General features: G+C 44.2%; 1 protein-coding gene and 1 long non-coding RNA gene across 9 annotated transcripts in view; one reads left to right on the top strand and one right to left on the bottom strand.

Annotated features, from left to right (window-relative positions):
• TDP1 (tyrosyl-DNA phosphodiesterase 1) overlaps positions 1-23,665 on the top strand; it is an 87,740-nt gene that overhangs the window by 4,791 nt on the left and 59,284 nt on the right. For all 7 annotated transcript variants that reach the window (XR_014260958.1, XR_014260959.1, XM_082451303.1 and 4 more), the window contains exons 2-9: positions 213-769; positions 4,120-4,163; positions 5,342-5,397; positions 7,671-7,767; positions 12,916-12,950; positions 17,686-17,778; positions 21,343-21,510; positions 21,968-22,046. Coding sequence is in view for 5 of the 7 variants with exons in the window: in XM_082451303.1 (XP_082307429.1) it covers positions 213-769; positions 4,120-4,163; positions 5,342-5,397; positions 7,671-7,767; positions 12,916-12,950; positions 17,686-17,778; positions 21,343-21,510; positions 21,968-22,046 (1,129 nt within the window). In the remaining 2 variants the exon portion in view is untranslated. The remainder of the gene's footprint in view (positions 1-212; positions 770-4,119; positions 4,164-5,341; positions 5,398-7,670; positions 7,768-12,915; positions 12,951-17,685; positions 17,779-21,342; positions 21,511-21,967; positions 22,047-23,665) is intronic.
• LOC309655781 lies at positions 382-21,974 on the bottom strand. 2 transcript variants are annotated; one of them, XR_014260983.1, is made up of 5 exons: positions 21,544-21,974; positions 17,737-17,820; positions 17,040-17,199; positions 5,135-5,509; positions 382-516 (listed from the first exon to the last, which is right to left on the bottom strand). It is a non-coding gene; the product is annotated as an uncharacterized lncRNA (long non-coding RNA). The 2 variants fall into 2 exon arrangements; XR_014260984.1 differs by lacking the exons at positions 17,040-17,199; positions 17,737-17,820; positions 21,544-21,974 and adding an exon at positions 7,440-7,521 and having other exon boundaries at positions 5,135-6,066.

Below are 23,665 nucleotides of genomic sequence, written 5' to 3'. Positions count from 1 at the left end.
TTTATTTGCCAAGTTCTCATGGCAGATTGTGGTGATGTGCCGTTAACACCTACAGAGCAGCTGATGTTAGTGACACGTCTTGGCATCTGGTAAGTGTCAGGTGTGCTGTACGTGTCCTAGAAGCTCAGGACACGGAATTTGAGAGCAAGAGAATGAGTGTGCCGGTGGCCTGGTGGATGGGAAATAACGAAATTTCCACCTTTCATTTCCAGAGGAAGTATAATGTCTCAGGAAGGCAGTTATGGGAGGTGGACGATATCCAGTAGTGATGAAAGCGAGGAGGAAAAGCCAAGACCGGACGAGCCATCTGCCTCTTTTCTCCCGCACGCTGAGCAGGGAGCAGCCAGTGAGCCAAAGTACACCTGTTCCGAGGCTCGGAAAGCTGCCCACAGGAGGAAGATCGCACCCGTGAAATTCAGCAACGCAGACTCCGTTTCAGAAGCTTCACCTCCCAAAAGGCAGAAGGGCGGTTCCCAGGAAGACCTGGGCTGGCATCTGTCCAGCAGTGAGGATGAGCTGCCACCAGAGACGCAGCAGCAGCGGGCTAAGGACACGGGGGTCAAAGAGGAGAAAGGCCTCCCTTCTCCCAGAGATGGTGCTGTCCCCGGAGCTGGGCATCACAGCCCCTCGGCCGGCCACGGGCTTGAAACGTCAGGGGAAGGCCAGGACATCTGGGACATGCTGGATAAAGGGAACCCCTTCCAATTTTACCTCACTAGAGTCTCCGGAATTAAGCCAAAGTATAACTCGGGAGCCCTCCACATCAGGGGTGAGTGAAGCCGGGGGTCCGGGAGCTGCACTTGTGGGGCTCCCCCCTCGAAAAACAGGAGGGCAGCCTAGAAGGGATCTCTAAGAACCCTCTGAACTCTCGGGGGAAAAAAAAAAAACCCATTTTGAAAGCAGATGCATTCGTTGGACAGCAAACTGTTTGCTTAGGTCAGGAAGCCAGCAGGTGTCTCCCAGAGCCCTGTAGATAACCCTGTTGGAACCCCTTGCACAGTGCTTAGAATTACTTAACTTGTAATATGAAGGTTAAACTTGGTCGCTGACACTTAATTAACCAAGTAGCCAGCCCTTGACAGCAATAGTTCTCTCTGGTCCCTGGACCGGCAGTGTGGGCGCCACCTGGAGCCTGTTGAACATGCAAATTCTCGGGCGCTTCTTCAGATTCCCAGCGCCAGACTCTGGGAGCCCGGCCCTGCAGTCTCCGTTAACAAGCCCAATCAGGTTTGAGAACCGTTGCTCGAAAGCCTGGTTTTACTTCCTGGCGCAGAAGCAAAACAAGAGTGCCCTGATTTTTGGTTGCTGTGGTTAGTCCTCAGGGAGTATCTGTGTGATATTGTGATATATACAGATATTTGGTCTTCACTCCGTTTATAGTTGGGGTTTGGTTTTGGTTTGTGTCCCAGGTTCCTGAAATAGCTCCAAGGTAATGAAAGGTGAAAGGAGCATCTTTTGTTATTCCTAACAAGCCCCTTTCAGCCACACTGGAGTGGAGTGTATGTTAATGCGATGACTTTGCGAAAGCCCCTAGGAAGGGGGGTGCTGGTTGCCTGGGGAACCAGCCTGGTGATTAAAGCTGGAACTCTCCGCCCTAACTCCCACCTCCGGGGAGGTCAGGGGGGCTGGAGGTCGAGTTCACCGCTAAGGGCCACTGATTTAGTCAGTCTTGCCTGTGTAATGAAGCCTCTGTAAAAGACCCCTCACCAGAAGGGTTCACAGAGCCTCCAGGTTGGTGCGGAGGAGGAGGTGCCGGGCCATGACGCACCTGCAGAGGGCACGGCCACGCCCCGTCCCCCCTCCCTCGCCCTGTGCATCTCTTCATCTGGCTGTTTCTGAGTTGTATCCTTTTATAATAAGCTGGTAATCTAGCGAGGAAAGTGATTTTCCGAGTTCTGTGAGGCCTTGCAGCAAATTATCGAGCCCGCGGAGGGGATGGTGGCAACCCCCAATTTATAGCCGGTCGGTCAGAAGCACAGGGGGTCTGGGCCTGTGACTGGCATCTGAGGTGGGGGCAGTCCTGTGGGGTCTGATGCCACCTCCGGGTGGATGGTGTCAGAATTGAATTCAGTTGTAGGACGCGCAGCTGGTGTCCGTGGAGGATCAGTCTGTGTGGGAACCCCCCCCCCCCGCCCCCCTGCACTTGGTGCCAAAAGCTTTGCCTGCAGAGAGGAAACAAGGGTTTCCTTTGAGAGAACGGCAGGGCCCCTAGAATCCCAGACACAGGACCTGAATCCCAGCCTCACCACCCGCTTGCTGTGTTGGTAATTAACAAAGGACCTAACATTCTTCAAAATTTCAGTTCACTCACCTTTAAACTGGGGATTCAGGAAAAAGGGAGATAACACATGAAGTGCCCGGCACAGTATATTCACATGGCAGATACACAAAATAAACGTTGTCACCCTTATTTCACATTACCTTTCTTGCCCACATTCAAGAATAGATTGTGTTCACAGTTAATAGTGTTTTAATTATATATCCAATGTATAATTACATCTTATGTGATGTATAAATGTTGGTATATTTAATTCCATACTATAAAGAGTTTAATTCTACAACATGTTTATTTTTCCTTTTTGCAAATGTCTAGGTGCTTTGCAGAAATACAAGGTAGATCTCAGTGTTTCATTTTATTTGAGAGAGATTGAAACAGGAAATAGAGAACTATGCAGGGTTTTGCTGTATATAATAAAGTGATAAAGACTGGCTATTAGCACCAAGATATGGAGGAAGGAGAGGTAACGTGATAGGAGCTTTTATAGAGATTATCTCCTTTAATCCTCGAAACAGCCTTATGAGTAGATGTTACAGTTGTCCTGCTCGGACAGGTGACCGATCTGCAGAGAAGTTCAATAACCTGCCCAAGGTCATAGAGCTGGTAGGCGGTAGAACTGGGATTTGAATCCAGGCATTCCAGCATCAGAATGCATGCTCTTAAGCGTTTGGTGTACCCCTCCAGCAAAGGCCATAATTGTAGGTTTAGAAGATCTCATGGAGGAAGAGGAACCTCAGATGGGCCTTGAAAAATGGATACAATTTAGAAAGGTAGAAAGAGGAGCGGCAGTGGGGGCAAAATGGGGGCACCAGGTTGCAGTTTCTCTCTTGATTGTGCAACTCTCCCTTTAAGGTAGGAGCTTCCTTAGAGGACTTTCTCGTTCTTTTAAAATCTTTGTACTCTGGCATTTATCTCTATGTCTGGAAGACAGGAGGCACTCAATAAATATGGGTCAAATAAGTGAACGAGCCCAGTCTGAACCCTCAGGGTTGGCTTGGTGGTTAGAGCGGAAGTGCTGGAGCCAGACTGTGTGTTCACCTCCCGACCCTGCCTGTCCCCAGCTGTGTTGCCACGCGCGGCCCCCTAAGGAGAGACTCCCCATCTACAAGGTGGGAACGACAGACCCCCACGGACAGAAAATGGCTGCGAGGAGTGAGAGTTAACACGTAGAAAGTACCAGGAACAGGGCCTGGCACCCGAAGGGTCCTGTCCAAGTGAGGCTCTTACGATCGGTGGTGGCGATGAGGGTTGTGTGCTTCCTCTCAGGGTGTAGAGACGTGGCTTTCTGTTTTCTCTGAAGTCAAGCCTGAGTGGGTGCAAGGTGGGCCCTCCTTAGAGATGACCTGGGTGCTAGAAATATGAGCTTGGAGCTGCGGGGGGCCTCTGCCCTCCCTCCATGGGAAGCAAGAGCCCTCAGGCTCCAGAGAGCTGTCTTGCTAGTCCCAGACTGGGGAGGTTTCCTGGCGAGAGACTTCAATGAGTACTTGAAGGAGGTAAAAAATTAAGAGATCTGGAAAGAGGAAGGACACACATCGTTATTATTGTCCTTATTGGCAGTTTGTAAAATTGCCCAGTCATCCAGTACTGAAGTTGTAGATCTTGATTTTCCATTATGTTTGGTTAAATAATACTGATACATAATAAATATTATTAAATAGCCCAGGGAAATTTTCTCTTGAATTTTATGGAACATTAGAGTCTAGCCTTGTAGTACCTTTTCAGTGCATCATTTTCTAAGCCAAATTCTCGTCAGTGACCATTTAATAAGTCAGTTGTGATTATTATTACTAGGTAGTCTTTATCAAAAATATGAATTAGATATAAATGTTTTGTCTCCCCAGATATTTTATCTCCTCTATTTGGGACACTTGTTTCTTCAGCGCAGGTGAGTTTACAGTTTTTTCTTTGGACGGAAGGGGCAAATAACTCTGTAAGAAAGTGAGCAGGGGGACCTGTGGGCCAGTCCTGTGCAGGGTCCCTGAGATGGCACTTACCTGGAGGCTGGCACCAAACGCCGCAGCTGTGGGATCCGTCAGCCTGGAACGTGGATGCACGATCACTGGGGCTTCTGACTCTCGATTGGGCCATAAGGACTGGCCAGGAAGTCACTCTGGAAATTCCAACCTGAGGGACTTCTCTTTGGGACACTAATAATCTCACAGGACTCTGGTGCAACTCCCTGGGAGTGTGGGTAGAGAGGTGAAGGCCATGTCAAGTTTGATTTGATTTAGAGAAGTAAATGAGAAATTTCCTACACCCTCCAGAGAGAAGTGAGTAGAAGTTATGGATGTGGGTACGTCTGCATGTTTGATTGACGTGTTTGGCAGCTCTCCTGCTTGACAGAGCTGGTCCCTTTGCGTTGATAAATCACCTTAATGTGCCAGGCTCTCCAGCAAATAGAACAAGGTCTTGTGCCTAAAGAAGGCAAAGCTTTCTGTGTGCTCCATGTTCTGCTTGGCAGCGGGAATCCTGTTCTCCAGATGGAACGTGGGGTGAATTTGTGTGTGTTCTCCTGGCTAGATTGAGTCAGTATGTCCAGGAGGAGGTCCAGGGATTACCCAGGTCTGGGGAGGACCCCCGTGGGTAAGTCTAGTCCAGAACCTGTAATCAAGATGTAATTGTCATAAGCCTAGTGAATGTCCAGTCACAGATGCCTGTTTACAAAGCTAGCTCATAAGTTAGGCTGAAAGGAAATGTTCTTTTCCAAAAGTCTTTTTTATAATCATCTAGGGGGAAAGGGATAAATTTATAAGCCCCATTAATCAGAGGACTCTTAGAAATAATGTAAAAAGACTCAATTTACAAATACAAATGCTGCCAAAGCATGCAGAGGTAATTTTCTGTTTTCTCAGGCACTCCTGCACTAATTCAGAGCCTTTGAATGGTGTATTCCCTTCAAGATGTATTTTAGGTTTGTTTATGAGTATTGTAGCAAATTGTCCATGTTTATACATAATATATGTAGTTCATCATTAGAGTTTCTTTGAATTCAATAACCAAACACTTCTCCTTATAGACTGCTTTTCTGAATTGCCCGTGACTTCTTTTCTTCCCCCCATCCAGTTTAACTACTGCTTTGATGTGGACTGGCTCGTAAAACAGTATCCACCAGAGTTCAGGTGAGTTCCACAGAGTGATGGATGACGTCCTAACTGTAATGCAGCCTTAAAACACACGATTTGTGTTTCTCAGGCAGCTGCCATGCATCTTCTTTGAATATTTCTTTTGGAACTATTGAAATCATAAAAACGTTAAGCTATACTGGGAAAACAGCATTTTTTGATATATTCTAACTAATCACAAGCCTTCCTAATACAGATTTTAGCATGTCCTTCTGTTCTGTGCAGAAGTAGATTAGGATAAATTTCAACCCAAATAAAAGAATTTTAGGTCCAATGTTAGTATGAAGGAAAAGGTCACTGCCACCTGCGTTCTCGACCTATAAGCATGCCATGCTTCACTGGGCACATCAATGCTGTTCTTTTTTTGAGACTCTCTTGTTTCACAAGTGATTTTTCATGTAGCTTAGGAGTTAACGCAGGGGTTGTAGGGCCTTCCCTTACCCAGATTATGGAAGTGATGGGTTTTCAGTCTGTCTGCCTCATAGTAGGCCGTGCAAACCAAATAAATATGGCATCCCACGGTGACATGCCACCTATCCCATTTCTAACACATTGACGTGGCAGAATCGCATAACAGCAAGTAAGGTGTAGGAATACACGTGCAGGAAAATGGCTGTCAGCGTCCTCAAAGTCCATGGTGCATTTAGCACATCAGATTGTGGGAACCTTCATTATTAATAATAGATAAAATGCTGGGAGTTCCCTGGCTGTCCAGTGGTTAGTACTCGGTGCTTTCATTGCTGTGGCCCAGGTTCAGCCCCTGGTTGGGGAACTAAGATCCTGCAAGCCACAAGGCACAGCCAAAAATAATAATAATAGATAAAATACTGTTGAAATTTCCCAAGCAGCTTTGGCGCTCAAGGGCTCATATTTGACCTGTGACACGTAAGATTAGTTTTAGCTGCATGTAACAGAAAAGCAGAAATAACAGTGGCTTAAACAAGAGAGAGAATAATTTCACCACCCTATTCAAAGTATTGGATGATGCCCACCCACATTAGGGAGGGCGATCTGCTTTGTTGAGCCACCGATTCAAAGGGTCATCTCCTCCGCAAGCACCCTCACAGACACACCCAGAAATAATGTTTTATCTGGACACCCTTGGCCCAATGAAGTTGACACACAAAATTAACCATCACACTGCCGTTTTGTGATAGTTTTTAGAACACCAGTAAATCTGAAGTGATTAATGAGGACTTCAGCTTCTGTCAATAATGTTTAATCTTTTGTTTTTTTTAAAAGACCTGATAATCTGATAACAGGAATTGTTTCTAGGTAACAGATGCATGATTATCTCTTACTTTATTCTCTGTACTGTGTTTCTAGTTGTAAAATAGAAAGTTTTTTCCAAATAGAAACAAACCGGGAAGGTGTGTTTCTTAGTTTTATTTTACCTAACATGTTAGAATAAAGCTGTCGGGCTTAGGGGTTAGGGATCAGCCCTGGGTGTGCGTTTTCTGTCCTGTTTCTTTTTAGTTGAGTGTTGTCCCTTCATGTGTGGCAGAGAATCATTCTGTATGTGATTGGTAATTGTGGAAGTTGTTCATCTTGCTTGATTGCTTGTTGGAGAAAAATCCAATTTTTGTTTTGTTGGGAGAGCTTATAAAGATATATTGATTTCTTAAGGATTATCTCGCTTTGAATTAACCAGAGTAGATCATGGTTCCTTTAAAAGCCTTTTTAATCTATTCCTGCAGAATGTTTTTATATTGTCCTTTTGAATTTAAAAATAGGGCATTTTCAATGTGCATTGGGCTCTGTTTCATTGAAATATCACCACCTATTAGTGAAACTACATGCTGTGGGCCTGGGCCCCTTCACTTGTATCCTGGGCATCTGGTGTGGGACCTTGCTCACAGTAGGGGTTTAACATACGGCTAGTGAGGAAGTGGTCTACTGTTTGGGCCAAGAGAAGGGAAAGAAAAGAGCATCATACTAGACAACGATGACTGTATATCTTTTAGTCTATCTGAATTTAAACATTAACACAGAGCTGATGATGTGCCCTTTTGGACCAAAGAAGATAATTACTCGAGGACTTTCTTGAGTCACAGCCCCTCCAGGTCACAGCAGAGCTTCAGGCTCAGGCCACAGGGCTCCATTATAAAGGTAACCAGTTACCGAAGGTTAATCGGTCACTGTCCTGTGCTGGCCCCATACTCAGTCACCACACAGGCCAGAAACAGATGTTGGTGGTCAGCGACCCTTAACTGGGCGCCAGTTCAGCTTCATGAATGATGGATTTTAAATACTCCTGATCTCTTTTTCAGGAAGAAACCAATCCTGCTCGTGCATGGCGACAAACGCGAAGCAAAGGCTCACCTACATGCCCAGGCAAAGCCTTATGAAAACATTGCCCTCTGCCAGGTAAGCTACTCATTGCCCTTCGAGATCATGCTTAGTCTGAGAGTTGGAAGGAAATTGAGACCTTGAGTCTATCCACCCACCTAATGCGGGAATCCTCTCTCCAGCGTCACCCACAGACATCTGTCCAGCCTTGGCTTAAACGCTTCCTGAGGTAGCTCATCCTATTTGTGGGTAGCCCTCATGGTTGAAAGATTTTCCTTTATGCTAACCTGATATCTCTGTAATTAGTCAGGGTTCTCCAGAGAAACAGAACCAATAAGGGGGTGTGTGTCTGGAGTCCCCAAGAAGCACTGATGTTGCAGTTTGAGGCCAAAGACCGACTGGAGACTCATTCCCTCTTCGTGCAGGGAATCAGTCTTTTTTTTATTTCTTTTCCACTTTTCAACAGACTGACTGAGGCTCACAAACATTCTGGAGGATAATCTCCTTTACTCGAAGTCCACTGATGGAAATGTTAATCTCCTCAGAAAATACCTTCACGGCAACATCTGACCAAATATCTGGGTGCTATGGCCTAGCCAGGTTGACACACACAATCTTCTTCCTCTGCCTTCTACGTTGGTCCTAATTTTCCCTCTCTGGAGCCACATAGACTAAGTCTCCTCCTTGCACGTGTCAGTGATTCTTGTATCTGAAGTCATCTGTTTTGGCCCCCTAGTTTTCTCATTCAGGTTCAAGCGTTCACTTTCTTCAGTTGTACCTGGTATATCAAGGGTTCCCTATCTTTCCCCAACCTGCCACCCCTCTGGTGGTATCTATTTTGTCCACGTTCCTGTGGAAACGGAGGTTTCAGCATTATTGAGCAGGTTTTTTGGATTCAATTCAGCGGCAGTTTCTTTCTCTGAAGGCAGCTTAAAACTGGTAGTTTTTATTGTGACAACTTATCCAACTTACATTAGCTGCCATTGACATTTCACCCATAGCCCTTCGTTCTTTTGCACAAGAACCACTCAATACTGGAGAGACCCACAGATCAGAAGCAGACCTGTTAGAAAACTACCTCGCGAGTTGTATGCTGCATGTGGTCCTAGTCCGATGAGGGGCGTTAAGTGGTCTCATAACAGGCTTGGTTTGCTGGGACCAAAGCAGAGAAGAGGCGAAGAAAAGGCTGTTTCTTTATATATTCCCATAATTTTGTCCTGATACTACTTTCCAGTCAGTTCATGGAAATACAGTGTGACCAGTGAGTCTTGGAGTTTCCTTAGGACTCATTGTTCTAGACTCCACATCTGAAAAGATCTTTTTATGTGTGGCATTTTGTGTAAGAAGCAGGCAAACTGGGCGGGGAGGGGAGACAAGGGGGTAGCATGGAATTCAGAAAATGTTTACATTTATGATTTCCTTCCTGTGGTGGTTCTGAAGTGGCTGGTGTAATATTCACCTTTTCCTATTTGAGCAAGTCGGTCAGTCCATTCATGAGCAGCTTGATGAATGATTCTTTCATGGCCCTTTTCTCTCCTGGCCAATAGCTTAGTGAAATTGGCTCAGGATTTCTGCTCTTGGAGTACAGAGACAAGAGTGAATTACATAGAACCTAATTATTTTTCTTTTCCATTTTCCTTCTAACGTCCTTTTTCCTCCATCCATACAAGGTAAAAGAACTCCAACTCACGTTTTATCACTTCTTCTAGCTATAGAATATTATCTATGTGTGTATGCGTATTTTTTTAAAGATTAAAACAGTGAGAAATCTCAACCTGATCAATTTTAAACCCGTCTCACAACATTTTTCCTGTGATGTAACTCACTGTACTTTATGTAGTTGGAGTTTTAAATTATTCCATCTCTTTACCCATCCTGTTTGCAGCTCATCTTCTACACAAGATATGCCTTTGCTTAGCAGTTGCCTAAAATCCCCTTGTTTTGCATTTGTTTCCAAAGACAGAAGAGGTTAAACTGCAATAGGATAGCACTTATCAGACTAATAGTGGGAAGAAAATAAAATAACACGGGAATCCTGAAAACCAGAGATAAAATCAATGGAAATACAAAGTGTTTTTCAAATGTACTGAAAAGTTTAGGAGAGGTGGTGGCAGGCCTAGTGGCGTGCTTCAGGCCAGCCACTAGAGGGTGTAACGAGCCCTGTCTTCCAGACCTCGTGTGAAGAGCCTCCGTAAGCTCCCAGCTCTAGTCTGCGGGACATGGTGATTGCCCCATCCTGACTTATTGAAATACCTTTATATCTTGTCTTTTTTTTTTTTTAAAGGAATTCCTTTATTTTTATTTATTTATTTATTTATGGCTGTGTTGGGTCTTCGTTTCTGTGCGAGGCCTTTCTCTAGTGGCGGCAAGCGGGGGCCACTCTTCATCGCGATGCGCGGGCCTCTCACTATCGCGGCCTCTCTTGTTGCGGAGCACAGGCTCCAGACGCGCAGGCTCAGTAGTTGTGGCTCACGGGCCTAGCTGCTCCGCGGCATATGGGATCTTCCCAGACCAGCGCTCGAACCCGTGTCCCCTGCACTGGCAGGCAGACTCTCAACCACTGCACCACCAGGGAAGCCCTATATCTTGTCTTTAAAATGAATTTTTGAATTTTTTTTAGCAACATAGTGTCATTTGACTAAGCTGGGTCACGTTAAGTCAAAGAATAAGTGGATGCTGACAGTTTTCCCATTTTGCACACCTGGTGGTCCAGGTTCAGACTTCCTGGGTTCTGTCCCAGCTCTCTACCCGCTAGCTGTGTCATTCTGGGCCCATCACTTAACCACTTAAAGCCTCATTTCTTCATCTTTAAAATGAATTACTAATACTGTATCTCATAGGGTTATTGGGCAAAGAATTTGGTGCATTTGCCAAAAAGAAGCACCCATTAAATATTATCTGTTGAAATTATTATCATCCTTGCTTTTGTGCTTAGACTTGCCCAAAAGCACACAACAAATCACAAAACTAAACTCAGAAGCCAAGTTTTTTGACCATTGCTTTTTCTGAGCTAAATATCAATTTACAGAGTGACAGTCTTCATTCTAATTTTGTAATTTAAAGACGTGAAATACTGGGATTAACATATACACACTACTATATATAAAATAGATAACCAACAAGGAACTACTCTGTGGCACAGGGAACTATACTCAGTATTTTGTAGTAACCTATAAGGGAAAAGAATCTGAAAAAGAATAGAGATATATATGTATCAATATAACTGAATCACTTTGCTGTACACCTGAAACTAACACAACATTGCGTTAATTTTTTTTTAAAGAAAGACATGAAATGCACTTTCCTGCTCACTCTTCTGTGGCCAGACCACACAAACGCCTGCCAGTCTGTGAGCAGCCCGAGCACTGAGTTTACAAGGGCAGTGAACTTGGCCACCTGTCCGTGAGCATCCCCAAGACAGGGGCTATGTCATCCTCACCTGTGTATTCCAGTTGCCCATTGCTGCCCCCAGCAGACAGGCCCACCTGTAGAGAGTGGGCAGGGGGGCGCTTTGATTTTAATAGCACTTGCTTCCATTTGTAGAGTGCTTACCCCGTGCAGCTCCTTTTCCTAAGCGTTTTATGTGTACTTTTCTCATTTATTCCTAACAACTCCCTGAATCTCCTAACAGTACCCTCATTTCAAAGAGTAGAAAGATGAGGCATAGAGATTCAAGTATTTTCCGAAGTCATACATAGTTGTGAAGATAGGATTTGTGTCCATACACAGAATTCCTAGCTGGTAAGCTATTCTTGACATCTCTATTTATTTTAACTTTTTCATCTTGAGGCCTAACCAGGGTCTTGCTATACTGGATGTGAGATAAAGTGTTTTACTTCCCCACCTACCCCCCCCCCCATTTGTTTGTAAAGGTATCATTTTAAAACATGAAAAATGGATTTAATATATTTATTTTCAGCATCTTCTATGTTATAAATGTGAGAAAACTTTTAACATCCTAATGTCTCAATACTGCCACAACTTTCAATGTTTCTTTTAAATATGCTTTGAAAACTTTTTGTGTGTATTTCTGTATAAGCCAAATATCTAATTTTAAAACGTTGCATAGAGTCTCATTTGTTTTTACTAGTTTTCTGGCATCTAAAGAAATTAGGCTTCTCACTTCTAATTACTGTAATTAAAAATGCAATATGTATTGAATCATTCTGGGTAACAAAAAAGAAGTTGTTTTTTAAAAAATGAACCTCACTGGATGCTATTCTAAAAGCTGTTTTGAATCTACAAACAATAAATGCTGGAGAGGGTGTAGAGAAAAGGGAACCCTCATACACTGTTGGTGGGAATGTAAATTGATACAGCCACTATGGAGAACAGTATGGAGGTTCCTTAAAAAACTAAAAATAGAACTACCATATGACCCAGCAATCCCACTGCTGGACATATACCCTGAGAAAACCATAATTCAAAAAGAGTCATGTACCACGGTGTTCATTGCGGCTTTATTTACAATAGCCAGGACATGGAAGCAACCAAAGTCCATCAACAGATGAATGGATAAGGCAGATGTGGCACATATATACAATGGAATATTACTCAGCCATAAAAAGAAATGAAACTGAGTTATTTGTAGTGAGGTGGATGGACCTAGAGTCTGTCATACAGAGTGAAGTCAGTCAGATAGAGAAAAACAAATACCATGTGCTAACACATATATATGGAATCTAAAAAAAAAAAAAAAGGTCATGAAGAACCTAGGGGCAAGACAGGAATAAAGACGCAGACCTACTAGAGAATGGACTTGAGGACACAGGGAGGGGGAAGGGTAAGCTGGGACAAAGTGAGAGGGTGGCATGGACATACATACACTACCAAATGTAAAATAGATAGCTAGTGGGAAGCAGTCACATAGCACAGGGAGATCAGCTCGGTGCTTGTGACCAGCTAGAAGGATGGGATAGGGAGGTTGTGAGGGAGGGAGACGCAAGAGGGAAGAGATATGGGGATATATGTATATGTATAACTGATTCACTTTGTTATAAAGCAGAAACTAACACACCATTGTAAAACAATTATACTCCAATAAAAATGTTTTAAAAAAATTAAAAAATAAAAGCTGTTTTGGCGATCAAGGGCTTGTCCACTAGAGGGCAGTAAAAACTTTAAAAGCAAAAAAAAAGTTGACCTGAATCTTTAATAATTTAATTTTTAATAGGGGTATTATTGAGTTTTTAAAAAACAAGTAACTTGACCTCTTTTTTATCCTAGGCAAAGTTGGATATTGCATTTGGAACACACCACACGTAAGCAATTTTTATGAAATGGGGGAGGGAGGATATGAGTTTAATAGATCAAAGGATGCTCTTCAGAAATCGCCCTTAGAGGGACTCACATGTGATGATTTTGCTGGGAGAAAAGCTATCAGTTAGGAAGCAGAGGAAAAGGAGTTTTTTCTGAACAGCCTTAAGACCAAGTACCAGGATTCTGGCTCTGGACATTAAAGTCTGAATCTGTGATGCAGTTTCTGCTTTCTCTTGAGGGCGTTCATTATAGCCGACTGAGGGGGATAGATTGTGGTCCACGGTTACGCATGACTGTACGTGCGGTAGTCACATGCCTATGGATTCCACTACTTTAAAGAAGGTCTTGTGAATTTTATAAGATTCTGAGTTGCATCAAATAGAATATTGTTGGGTCAACTCTGTGCTGTGATTGAAAGAAAAACGGTTTCACAAGAAGTTGTCATCTTGAGAGGCTGGTACGTGTCCCTGCTTCAAGACATCTCAGAAAATTCTCATAGGATAATTTCTGAGACATTGCAAACGACAGACAGGAGAAACTTTTCTCTTACTTCCTACTTGATACGTATCAGCTTGACTCCCGTTTTATTTGAGTCTTACTGTTTTATGGAGCCCTTTTACGTAATTGTTCTCTAGCTGAGAAAAGAATAAGACATGGTTGCCTCGATTTCAGTATTTTTGTAAATCGTATGTCTCTAGAAATATGTCACACTCAAAAGAGTGTGACAAAGCCTTATCTTTCTTCTAGACCAGCAGTGGAAACAGGTAGCCTGCTGCTTCAGGCATGTCCCTTTGGGTATCTGTCCCTAAGGCAACAAGGAATCTCATGGGAGGAAGTGTTTGCCCCGAGTCTTGAAGTGACCACTGTTTTCCTGATATTACGCCAAAAACGAGGGCATATGTTCATCATTCTCTTTGTAAGCTTAAAGCTATATTTTGCCAGTCTGTCTCCAGAAAGGAACCAGAGCAGAAAGCACTGAGCCACTCTATGAAAGGATACCTATCAAGCATACATTATCTGGTTTTAGGTGCTCTTGTGTAAATGTTGCTGCATTTACCAACCACCCCGAATTGGTAACTAGTGTAATGGAGGGTTGTTGAGAGTGACCTCAAGCACCTACCTAGCTGGAGTATCAGGCACAGAGCTCACAGAATGCTAATTTCAGCAAAGGATACAAAATAGCACCAAATAGGCTGAGTCAGCATCTTAGGCTCCTGTAGCTGCACCACCGTGGGAGACGCTGATGGGCGGCAGTAGTCAGCCGTCCTGGGTAGAGATTCTGCCAGTAAAGTGTCGCACCAGATGGGTCCTTGTTCCCCACCCTTAGCTGGAACCCTAGCCTAAATACCTTACTGATTCCAGAATACATTCCGCAAGCCCTGTTTTGGATCCTGGGCATGATTTGCTAGACCTGCAGTGCGGGATTCCTGTGCAGGGCACACGTTCTGTGCCCGCAGCCAGCGTTTCTTGGGCGTATTCACACTGCACTTAATATGCTAGCAAGTCATAGGAGAGCCTGGGTCCGGGGAGGGACTGAGTGCTGGGCTGGCCCAGATCTGACACAGTAGCATTTGAGGGGGGCGGGGCTATCCTTTCTTTTTTTTTTTTTTTTTTTTTTTTTTTTTTAATGCTATTCAAAAAATTGCTTGGTCCTTTGTCTTCATTTTATAGACTAGAGCCCCCAAGTAGGTAGGCAGTTTTCCTCCAGCCAGTGTTGGAGACAGGACTAGAACTGTTTATTTTTGCTTAAGTTCTTAATTTACTTTTGTTGTTTCCTCACTGCTAAAATTAAGTCTGTTTCCTTTGGCGCACACACACACACGCACACGCACACGCACACGCTTTGCAAGTCCATTCTTCCTTCGCCTCCAACACATGCATTTTGCAGGTTAAACCCAGCAGAGTTCCTCATTCAGAGTTGAAAGTGCCTAGGGAAGTAATGATAGGCCCTTTCCCCACTCTGTAGTGTGTGTGTGGTTTACTTTTTGTTAAAATGCCAGTATTTTGTAGGAGATTGAACTCATGCCTTGAAATTACTTTCTGTTGTTCATTTTAAAATGTTCTAAGAGTTATTCATTAAATATCTATTACATTCTTGAAGCACAGCTTGGGGGGACGTAAAGTGTTTGGAGACATAGTGGTTTTTGTCTTTCCAGCTTTTAGTCTTTGGGTGAGAGAGGCAAGACAAACACATGAGCTAGGAAAGAAGGAAAGCCTTCCAGCTCCTGGTGACAGGTGTGAACGCGTCCCCCGCCCTCCCCCGACAGAGTGGAGCTGCCACAGTAACTCTGAAGGAGTCTCCGGGGTCACACTTGCGTCAGCTGGTGGTGACTACTTGTGGAGCATCTGGAAGTGACCAGATGCAGCCCCATCCTCCAGGAGCTCGTGGTCCTCTTAGAGACGGTGAACGAGCTGCATCCCTGCTTCCAGGATGCTGTGAGTCCCGGGGCTTATCTCATAGTGCTTTAGCATGCTGAAGCTCTTTGGTGGCCCCCAGAGCGGGAAGCAAAGGCACCTCCCACGGCCCTGAGACTCCACAGCGGGAGGGAAGCGTCAGATGTGGCCGTGCAGCCAGGAGCAGACTGCAGGATGGGCCTCTCTCCTCTTCGGGCTGTAGCAGGGCCTCCCCTCCGTGTGACCCACTCCTGCCCCAGTGGCATGAAGTAGCTGCGGCCCTGTCCAGCCCAAGGGAAGCCGTGCACAGTGAGAGGAGGATCCAACATGTGTGACCCAAATAAGCGCTGCTTCTGGTTCACGTGGGGAGCTGGATAGTCCCCATGACCTGTCCTAGCCACGGATTCTGCAGTTGTAAAATGGGAACGATAGCGCCTTCTCTGGATTGGGTGGGATTCAGTGTGCCAGCATTCTGTGCGGCTTCTAAAGCAATGCCTGGTACATAAATGCTCCACAGACATCAGCTTGCCTTCCGCCTGTGCAGGAACAGCTTCAAATAGGGGAAATGTCCCTTCTGCCACCCCCATAGCTTAATAGATAATATGCAGGTCAGTATTCTTCAGGGAAGACCTCATTTCTTTATATGTTTTATCCATTTTTAACTCTGACCTTATTGGGACATGCCATTTTGTCTATGAAAAGATTAATATGACTCCCCTTAGATTACTTCTCAATGCTATTTGATAGGATTCACTGACATTAGTGCATGATTTTCCTGTTAATTGATGCCTTAACTAATGGAAATATTTGTAAAAGTTAAATCATGAATTCATAACTGGCTTATTCTTAATTACAGTCAACTACTAATTTGGCAACTGTGTATGTAAATTTGCTCAGATTTCAGGGAGCACATCTCATACATGGAAAGAAGATTGATTCAACAGCTGTCATTTCTCCAGCTTTGCATTAATTTACCATTTGCCAGCTTGGGTTAAATTCTCATTCTGGCAAGAGCTAAATCTCATTCTGTGTTTGTATAGTCTTTTCTGTATTTTTTAATGCTAATAACCCCATTCTATCGAGATAGTATTTGGGATGTTGTTTATTTGAGAGAACCAGTGGTTCATTTTTTTCCCACGTGTAAACTGACTTCCATCAGTAAATGTTAAGTAGCATTTTGGCCTCCATAGAAATAAGGCAGAGTTACTGCCTTGAATGAATCTCTAGTTGGGGGAGAGAGAATTTAGGTTCCTGAAATAATTAGAAAACCATCGGGAGGCCAAGAATCATCCGAAAGTAGATGGCAAAGTAAAGCAAGGCATGGAAGCAGTAGAGGGAATGTACACCTGGAGTGTTTTACATTTAACAAAACACGTACTGCATTTCATTCTCACATCAGCCCTATGAAGTGAACACGGAGTTGATCCTTCATGCCACAAGTGAGAAGCCGAGGCTCAGGGGACATGGAACGACTCAGAGATATTAAATGACTTACATAGGGTCCTATGGCTTCTAACTGATGAACACTGGTACTTAGGTCTTCCAGCTTCAGATGGAAAGCTCTTATCTGTCCTGTTCCCTCCCTCTCACTGGAATTAAACTAAGAGAAATAATCTGATGACTGGGGAGGCCCCATGGGAAAGAAGGGAATCTCTAGGGCTGATTTGAGTAAAGGGAGAAGAAAAGGGAAGACTTACCTCAAGCCCAGGTACACGCTGGTGACAAGTCTGGCGTCTGTAGAGTATGAAGAAGGATCAGTCTCTTGAAAATGAAGCATCTTTCAAACTTAAACTGCAACCCACAGTAGGAAATGCGTTTGTCATTCCAGTCTGCTGCACGTGTCTGTACTGATAAGTGCTGAAACAAGAGTGTCACGAACCAGCACTTAAATATATGCAGTATACTCTTGAGTTTCTAATTTATTCTGTTGCAGTTTTTTTTTTTAATGCTAGGCAGCCACAGCGTAGCAAGAGGTTGTGACCATACTCTGAAAACACTGGACAGGAAGATTCCTGTTGTCCCTGATAGTAATGGGTGATGCTGAACAGATAAGGAGCCAGGCTACAGTGGGGAGGGGTTTAAAGTGCCGGGACTGGCCACGTGGACGGGATGGAGCAAAAAGTTCATATACCAGCAAATACTCAGCATTTTGGAAGGTGCTTTTCCACTTGTCACTTAAGCAGACTTTGATAACGATGATGTATAGGAGAAAAGAAGACTAAATGTTCAAAGTTGGGATAATGTAATCAGAGTTTAAAGAACTCCTTTAGCTATTGCATTTGCATTAGAAAGGTATTATGAGAGTGCTGTTAATGCTTTTTGATCCTTTTTCTGTTTTTAAAGGAAAATGATGCTACTGCTGTACGAAGAAGGCCTCCGGGTTGTCATACACACCTCCAACCTCATTCACGCTGACTGGCACCAGAAGACACAAGGGTTTGTAGGGTTCCGGTCATTTCTTGGTAGTCACTGTGTGTGCTGAGAAAGGTCAAAAGCGAGAACATTCGATTTATTCTTTTTCTCCTGTTTTTTAATTGTGAAAAAACCCAAAATTATGGCATAGAAAAGAGACACATGTAAAAAAAAGTGAGAGTGTTCTTTTACTACCTCCCCCCAGTTCCTCTCTTGAGGTAGCCGGTGTTAACCGTTTAGCACTTAATCATCCGTAACTGCCTTTATTATACCTGTAAACATACATATTTATACACCGTAGTTTTTTTCTAGTTTTTACAAAATGGCATCATACATACACTCTACAGCCAAGTAGATCCAAGGATCTGAGGCAGGAAAGAGGATGAAAAATGAAAGGTCTGAACCTATTATTTTTCCATTAAGACCCTCCTGATAACTTTCTTGGTCCTCACTTATTCCTGCACCCACTTTTGCTTGCCACTTCCCAGCAGGTGTCAAAAGAAAACTTGGGGGTTGATTATACACTAAAAATGTCCCCTCACCCCCGGTCAGTTTAGTTTCCCATAAAACAAATCTAAATGGCTGTCTTTTTGGAGCCTGTAACATGGTTGTGAATCTCCAAAAGAATTGAACATGAAGGTTTTTCATGGCTTTTTTTTTTTTTTTTTTAAATTACTAACCCTTTGTCCTTGGTGCATATATGCCAGATCTAGGTTTTGATCTCTTACGAGAAGTTTAGGTTTATTTTTAGGGATTTTAGGGACTTGTTCAAATCGTTTCACCCTTTGTTCTCCTTCCCGATAAGGCTTCATTATGACCAGCCTTAATTTCGCTTTCTTTCACTTAAGCTATTCTGCACGTCTCTGCCTTCCTGTGTTAGAAGGAACTCGGCCTTTCAAGGTTCGAGTATCTTCCCCTGCATCCTCCTCCTCGTTCCCTTGCTCATACCATTGCCCAGCCTGGGCTAGAACCCTAATCCGGTGCTCTGACTGAGCCCAAGTTAGACCTTCAGTTGAGCTGAGACAGAGAGCCTCCCAGCCCCCATCCTCTGGGCCTGCTGGACCTGAGTGGGCCGTGCAGCACCAGAGCTGCCTCTTCCCTCACACAGCCTTTCCCTGAGCCAGGTGTGTGTCGTCCTCTCTTCACTCCCCTTCCCCACCATAGCAGGTGGCTTGATCCCCTGTCCCCACTGCTTGATGGTTTTCCTATAAACATGTTCTGGTTTCCAAGTGTCCCACTTAAGGTACGCTTCTCAGAATGCAGCGTTGTTGCGATGGGTTCAGGATCTCGGGGATGGACTGTCTCTAAGAGCCTCAGCCGCAGTGCTCTTGGTCCACCGAGCTTCCGGTTAACAAGGTCTTTGCTGCCCCACGAGCTTCTAAGCTGCTAGCTTGGAGTCTGGGACTCGTGACTTATGTAGCCCCATCTAAAAAGGAAGTGAGATTAACATAGCTTGTTCTTGGGGGAACAATAATTAACGTAGCTAAAGGGATTTATCGAGTTGGCTCTCCTGTGGCTCAAAGAATCCCACCCACAGCCTCTAGCCCTCTGGAGCTTGAGCTTATAGGCAGCCAGGCCTGTTTCCTTAGGCGTCTCTGGGTTGGCTACTATGGGGAAGGGATTAAGGGTAAATGGCTCGGGTGTTCATTTTTCTCCTTTATTTAAAAAAAACTTTTAATTTAAATGTTTTAAAAAATGTATTGACTAGGTAACTTCACGTGGTTCAAAACTCAAAGTACCAAGGGTATGAAATCTACCTCCAACTTCCCTCTGCCGGCCACCCCAGAATAGGAGGTGCTGTTATCTCACGGTTAGTCTAGATTCTACTCTGTCTGATACTTTCATGTCGTGGGTTGTAACTTTCTTAAAAATATTGGCTTGGCCAAAAAGTTCGTTCGGGTTTTTCCGTAAGACCTTTTGGAAAAACCCAAACGAACTTTTTGGCCAACCCAATATTTAAAAGTAGTTTTTTTGTGTAATCCTATTTCCTAGTCAGCCTGTCATGGCTCTGCTGATTCTTTCCTTCTCCACATGTGTTCCAGCCATCCTTTTCACCTGCTTCTTGGTCCGCCTGTTAATTTCTCAATTTTAAAATTATTTGGCCCCGGATGATTTCTCTTCTTATTTTGTGAAATGTTAAAAACGCCTCACATCTTGGTATCCTGGTTTAGAAAGTCGTCGTCTGTCATGTTCCTCATCCAGAACTACTCTCGTGAGTGGACCTCTAATCCAGGAGGAGCCCCACTCACCCTGTGGGCTCCGAGTTGCTACTGGGAGGAGAGACCTTAGCCAGCCAGCCCGACATGGTCGTGTTACACGCACAGGGTCAGAGGGAGGCCCAGAGGGGTCACCGAGCTTGCCCAGAATGACACAGCCAGGTAGAAGCAGATCCAGGTCCAGAGCCTGGACTCCCGTCCTGGTCGCAAGTATAACCCCTCACGCGAGGGGTCACCTCGAGGTGGGAAGGGAAGGTGTGACTTGCCACCCTGCCAGAAACGTGTGTAGAGTTCACAAGACGCACAGCCGGGATCCTCGTGGTTCTGGATCCTTCCTGCCCTGACGGCCTGCCTCTTACTAGTCTCCTTGGAGGGCTGCTGGGTGAAAGAGGAATTGGGCAGTTTCTCTTTTGGCTTGTTGGGTAGAAGTGTGGTGGAAATAACCCAAGAAGGGGGAAAAGGCAGACACAGCTCGTACTTGCTGAGGCTGCTTTAAGTTAGACCCTGTTCATTACCTCGTGGGCGCCTTGGTGAGGCAGGACTGTTAATCTGATTTTGCTGTTGAAGAAACAGCACAAGAAGTTTGAAGCCATACTTCTTTGTAATCTACGAGGGACCAGTTCACAGAAGGACTGGGTTTAGCTGTGGTTGTTTGCCATTTGTGGGTATGATATAGAAGTTTTGGCAAAGTACACTGACAAAAAATTGATGAAAGATGTCTTTAAAGTTTTTTTACTGAATTATTTTAAAGTCTGAGGTTAGTGTTAATGTAACATGACTAAATGTGGTCTATACTCATTCCAGACACCAGATGTGGGATTATATATATCCCATATGTTATGTATGAAAGTGAGTTTGTTTATTGAAAACATATTTGCACATACATTTTTTCTTAGATAACTTTTATTTTCCACTTGGTTAAAGAGCTACATTGACGTAGGCATGGGCAGAACCTTGCTGGGGTTACTGCTGGTGGTGTGGAGTTGCTATAGCAATTAGGAGTAGAGCACTTAACTGTTGTCATCAGGTCTTTAAAAATGATGTAGAGGTGCGAGGGGGAATAAGGAAGGTGCGTGAATGAAGGAGGGAGCATGGAGAGACTGAGTTGGGAGAGGCGGGCAGAGGCCAGGTCTTACTGGGTCTTAAATTCACGGTGAGGTTTTCAAAAATAATTCTGAATATGATGGGAACCATTGGAGTGGTGCCGTCAGATTTGTTTCATGTTTTATAAGGGTGACCTTACCTACCACGTGGAGAGAGGTAGTGAGAAGTCACCTCTTCCTTAGGGTGAGTGCCTAATCAATACAGAGGTACCAATGTGATCAGCTGTGCTTCTGACTGTTAAAGGTTATATTTTTTTTTTCCATTCCAGAATATGGTTGAGCCCCTTGTACCCACGAATAGTCCATGGGACCCACAGATCTGGAGAATCAACCACACACTTTAAAGCCGACCTCATCAGCTACTTGATGGCTTATAACGCCGCTCCCCTCAAGGAGTGGATAGATACCATCCAGGAGCACGACCTCTCAGAAACAAAGTACGTGGCCTCTTAGCAACTTGGGGTGCTTACCTTGAACGCCATGTGAGGTCTGGAACACAGGGGCCCGGCAGGAGATGGCTGTCCTTCGGGACGTGATGAGAGCAGGGCCTGTCACTGTCTGCACCTCCTGGTCCTCAGACACTGAAGTGGAGGCCGGGAGATCTTGCCCCTCACCTGAGTGCCACCACCCCACCCCTCCCATCCCAGCCGGAGAGCTTTCTCTTAAAATTGCTGAGCTCTTTGCCTGGTACCTTATACCCCGTGGGTGTCCCACCATTACTTGATGTGCTCAAAAATGATTTTAAGTGTCAGTTACTCCTCTGAAGAGGCATCTCAAGAAAGTGGGTTGGCTCTTAGAATATTTCTTGCTTAATGTTAGTTTTCATGCATATTTTGTGATTTGGGGAGTCCACAAATCACTATGTTCTGTAACTTGTGCTTTATATCTTTTTAGTGTTTACCTTATTGGCTCAACCCCGGGACGCTTTCAAGGAAATCAAAAAGATAACTGGGGACATTTTAGGCTTAGGAAGGTAACAGAATTTTTACTATTTTAACATTTTTTAAAAATTTAATGTATGTTCTGTCCTTTTTCATTTATAATTGGTATACTTTGAAGGCAGCTTCATAGTATCTAGCACAATTCTGGGCAAATAGTAGGCACTTGATAATTGATTGTCTAATTATAGTTTCCAGTAATTAATTGTATTTTAACATTTTGCCTCATTTATAGGTGTAGAGTTAACGATTCTAAATGGCAAAAGTATGTGGAGGATTTTTAGTTTTTTTATTTCTTGTAATAAAGATAGAGATTTTTTATTCATATAAGTATTATAGCTTTTGATCAGCACATCAAGGATTTTTAACACAAATTCAACACAGAACAGAAAATAGTGTTGAGTGAAGACTACAGCTGAGCTATGATGTGTTTTGTTTGCTAAACCATTGCCCTGAGAACTGTAATTATGACAGTGACATTTGCTGCTGGTATGAAAATAAGCCAAGAAAGGTCTTTAACAAAACTAAACAACCAGCAAGTTAAAGCTTAAAGTTTTCTCCACCTCTCTCTAGGAGTCAGTTTATCGACCTTAGTAAATTCCTTAAAGGGGCTTTCTTAAAAGCCCCTCTTTTTCCATAAATTATTTACGTTGTGTGAGAATTCCGCCCGGCCAATGACAACTTTTCACTTTAATTTCCTTTTGTAAGTGAGACCACAGCTGAAAGCGGGCAAGGTCTCGAAGCCACCATCTTTCTGTCTTGACCTGGGGAGGAGAGGGTCCCACATACTGGCTAAGTGCACAGCTTTGTGGGCGGATACCCACACCGGGGGCCAGATCCTGACCTCCTTACAAGTCATGTGACCTTGACTTGCTCCTTAACCCCTCTTGACATCCATAAAATGGGCATAACAACAGTACTTCCCTCACAGAATTGCGTAAGGATTAAATGAGGAAATGAATGCAAGGCACGTGCTGAGTGTTGGGTAAGCACTGGTGTGTATTAGCCTGTGGGCCGGTGGTTCAGAACGGCCCGGTGATGGCACATATCGTGCAGCATCCCAGTCTTACTGGAAGCGGAGTAGCATCTTAGAGTTTGCGGCCACTTTCCACTGTCAGGAACCCGTGTTGCATCATAGCTGCGTTCCAAGGAAGATGGGTGATCAGACGTCTGTTCCACTGAGGTGTAAAGAGAAGCCCAGGGCCGTGGCTAGGGCCACGTACCTGATCGAGGACTGAGCCCAGAATAGCCCAAAATAGAAGCCGAGTCCTGTTGTTGGCTCAGTCCTGTTTCCTATGCCATGCTGCACCCAGGGTGGAAGTTGAGAACTATTTGGGCTCTTTGGGGAAGTGCGTTTATAAATATTAATCCCTACTCTGTGGTAAGGAAAATAGTACGTATAAACTAAACAATACATCCATCAGAATATGAGCTCCACTGGGGCAGGAACTGCGGCTTTTTTTTGTTGTTGCCATCTCCAGCCTCTAGGAAGACCCTCGGTACGTGTTTAAATGGATAAAATTTCCCAGTATTTTCTGAATCGTTTCTGCAGCTTTGCGTAAATATCAGACAAAGCAGGAAATGCAGGTCAGTCTTCTGCAGTGCTTATGGTAGTATGTATCGATATGTAAATATATTCCCTTTTATTTACAGA

The sequence above is a fragment of the Balaenoptera physalus genome (genome assembly GCF_965194825.1).
Source record: "Balaenoptera physalus genome assembly, chromosome: 2".
NCBI lineage: Eukaryota > Metazoa > Chordata > Mammalia > Artiodactyla > Balaenopteridae > Balaenoptera > Balaenoptera physalus.
This window is presented reverse-complemented; position numbering and strand designations above follow the sequence as displayed.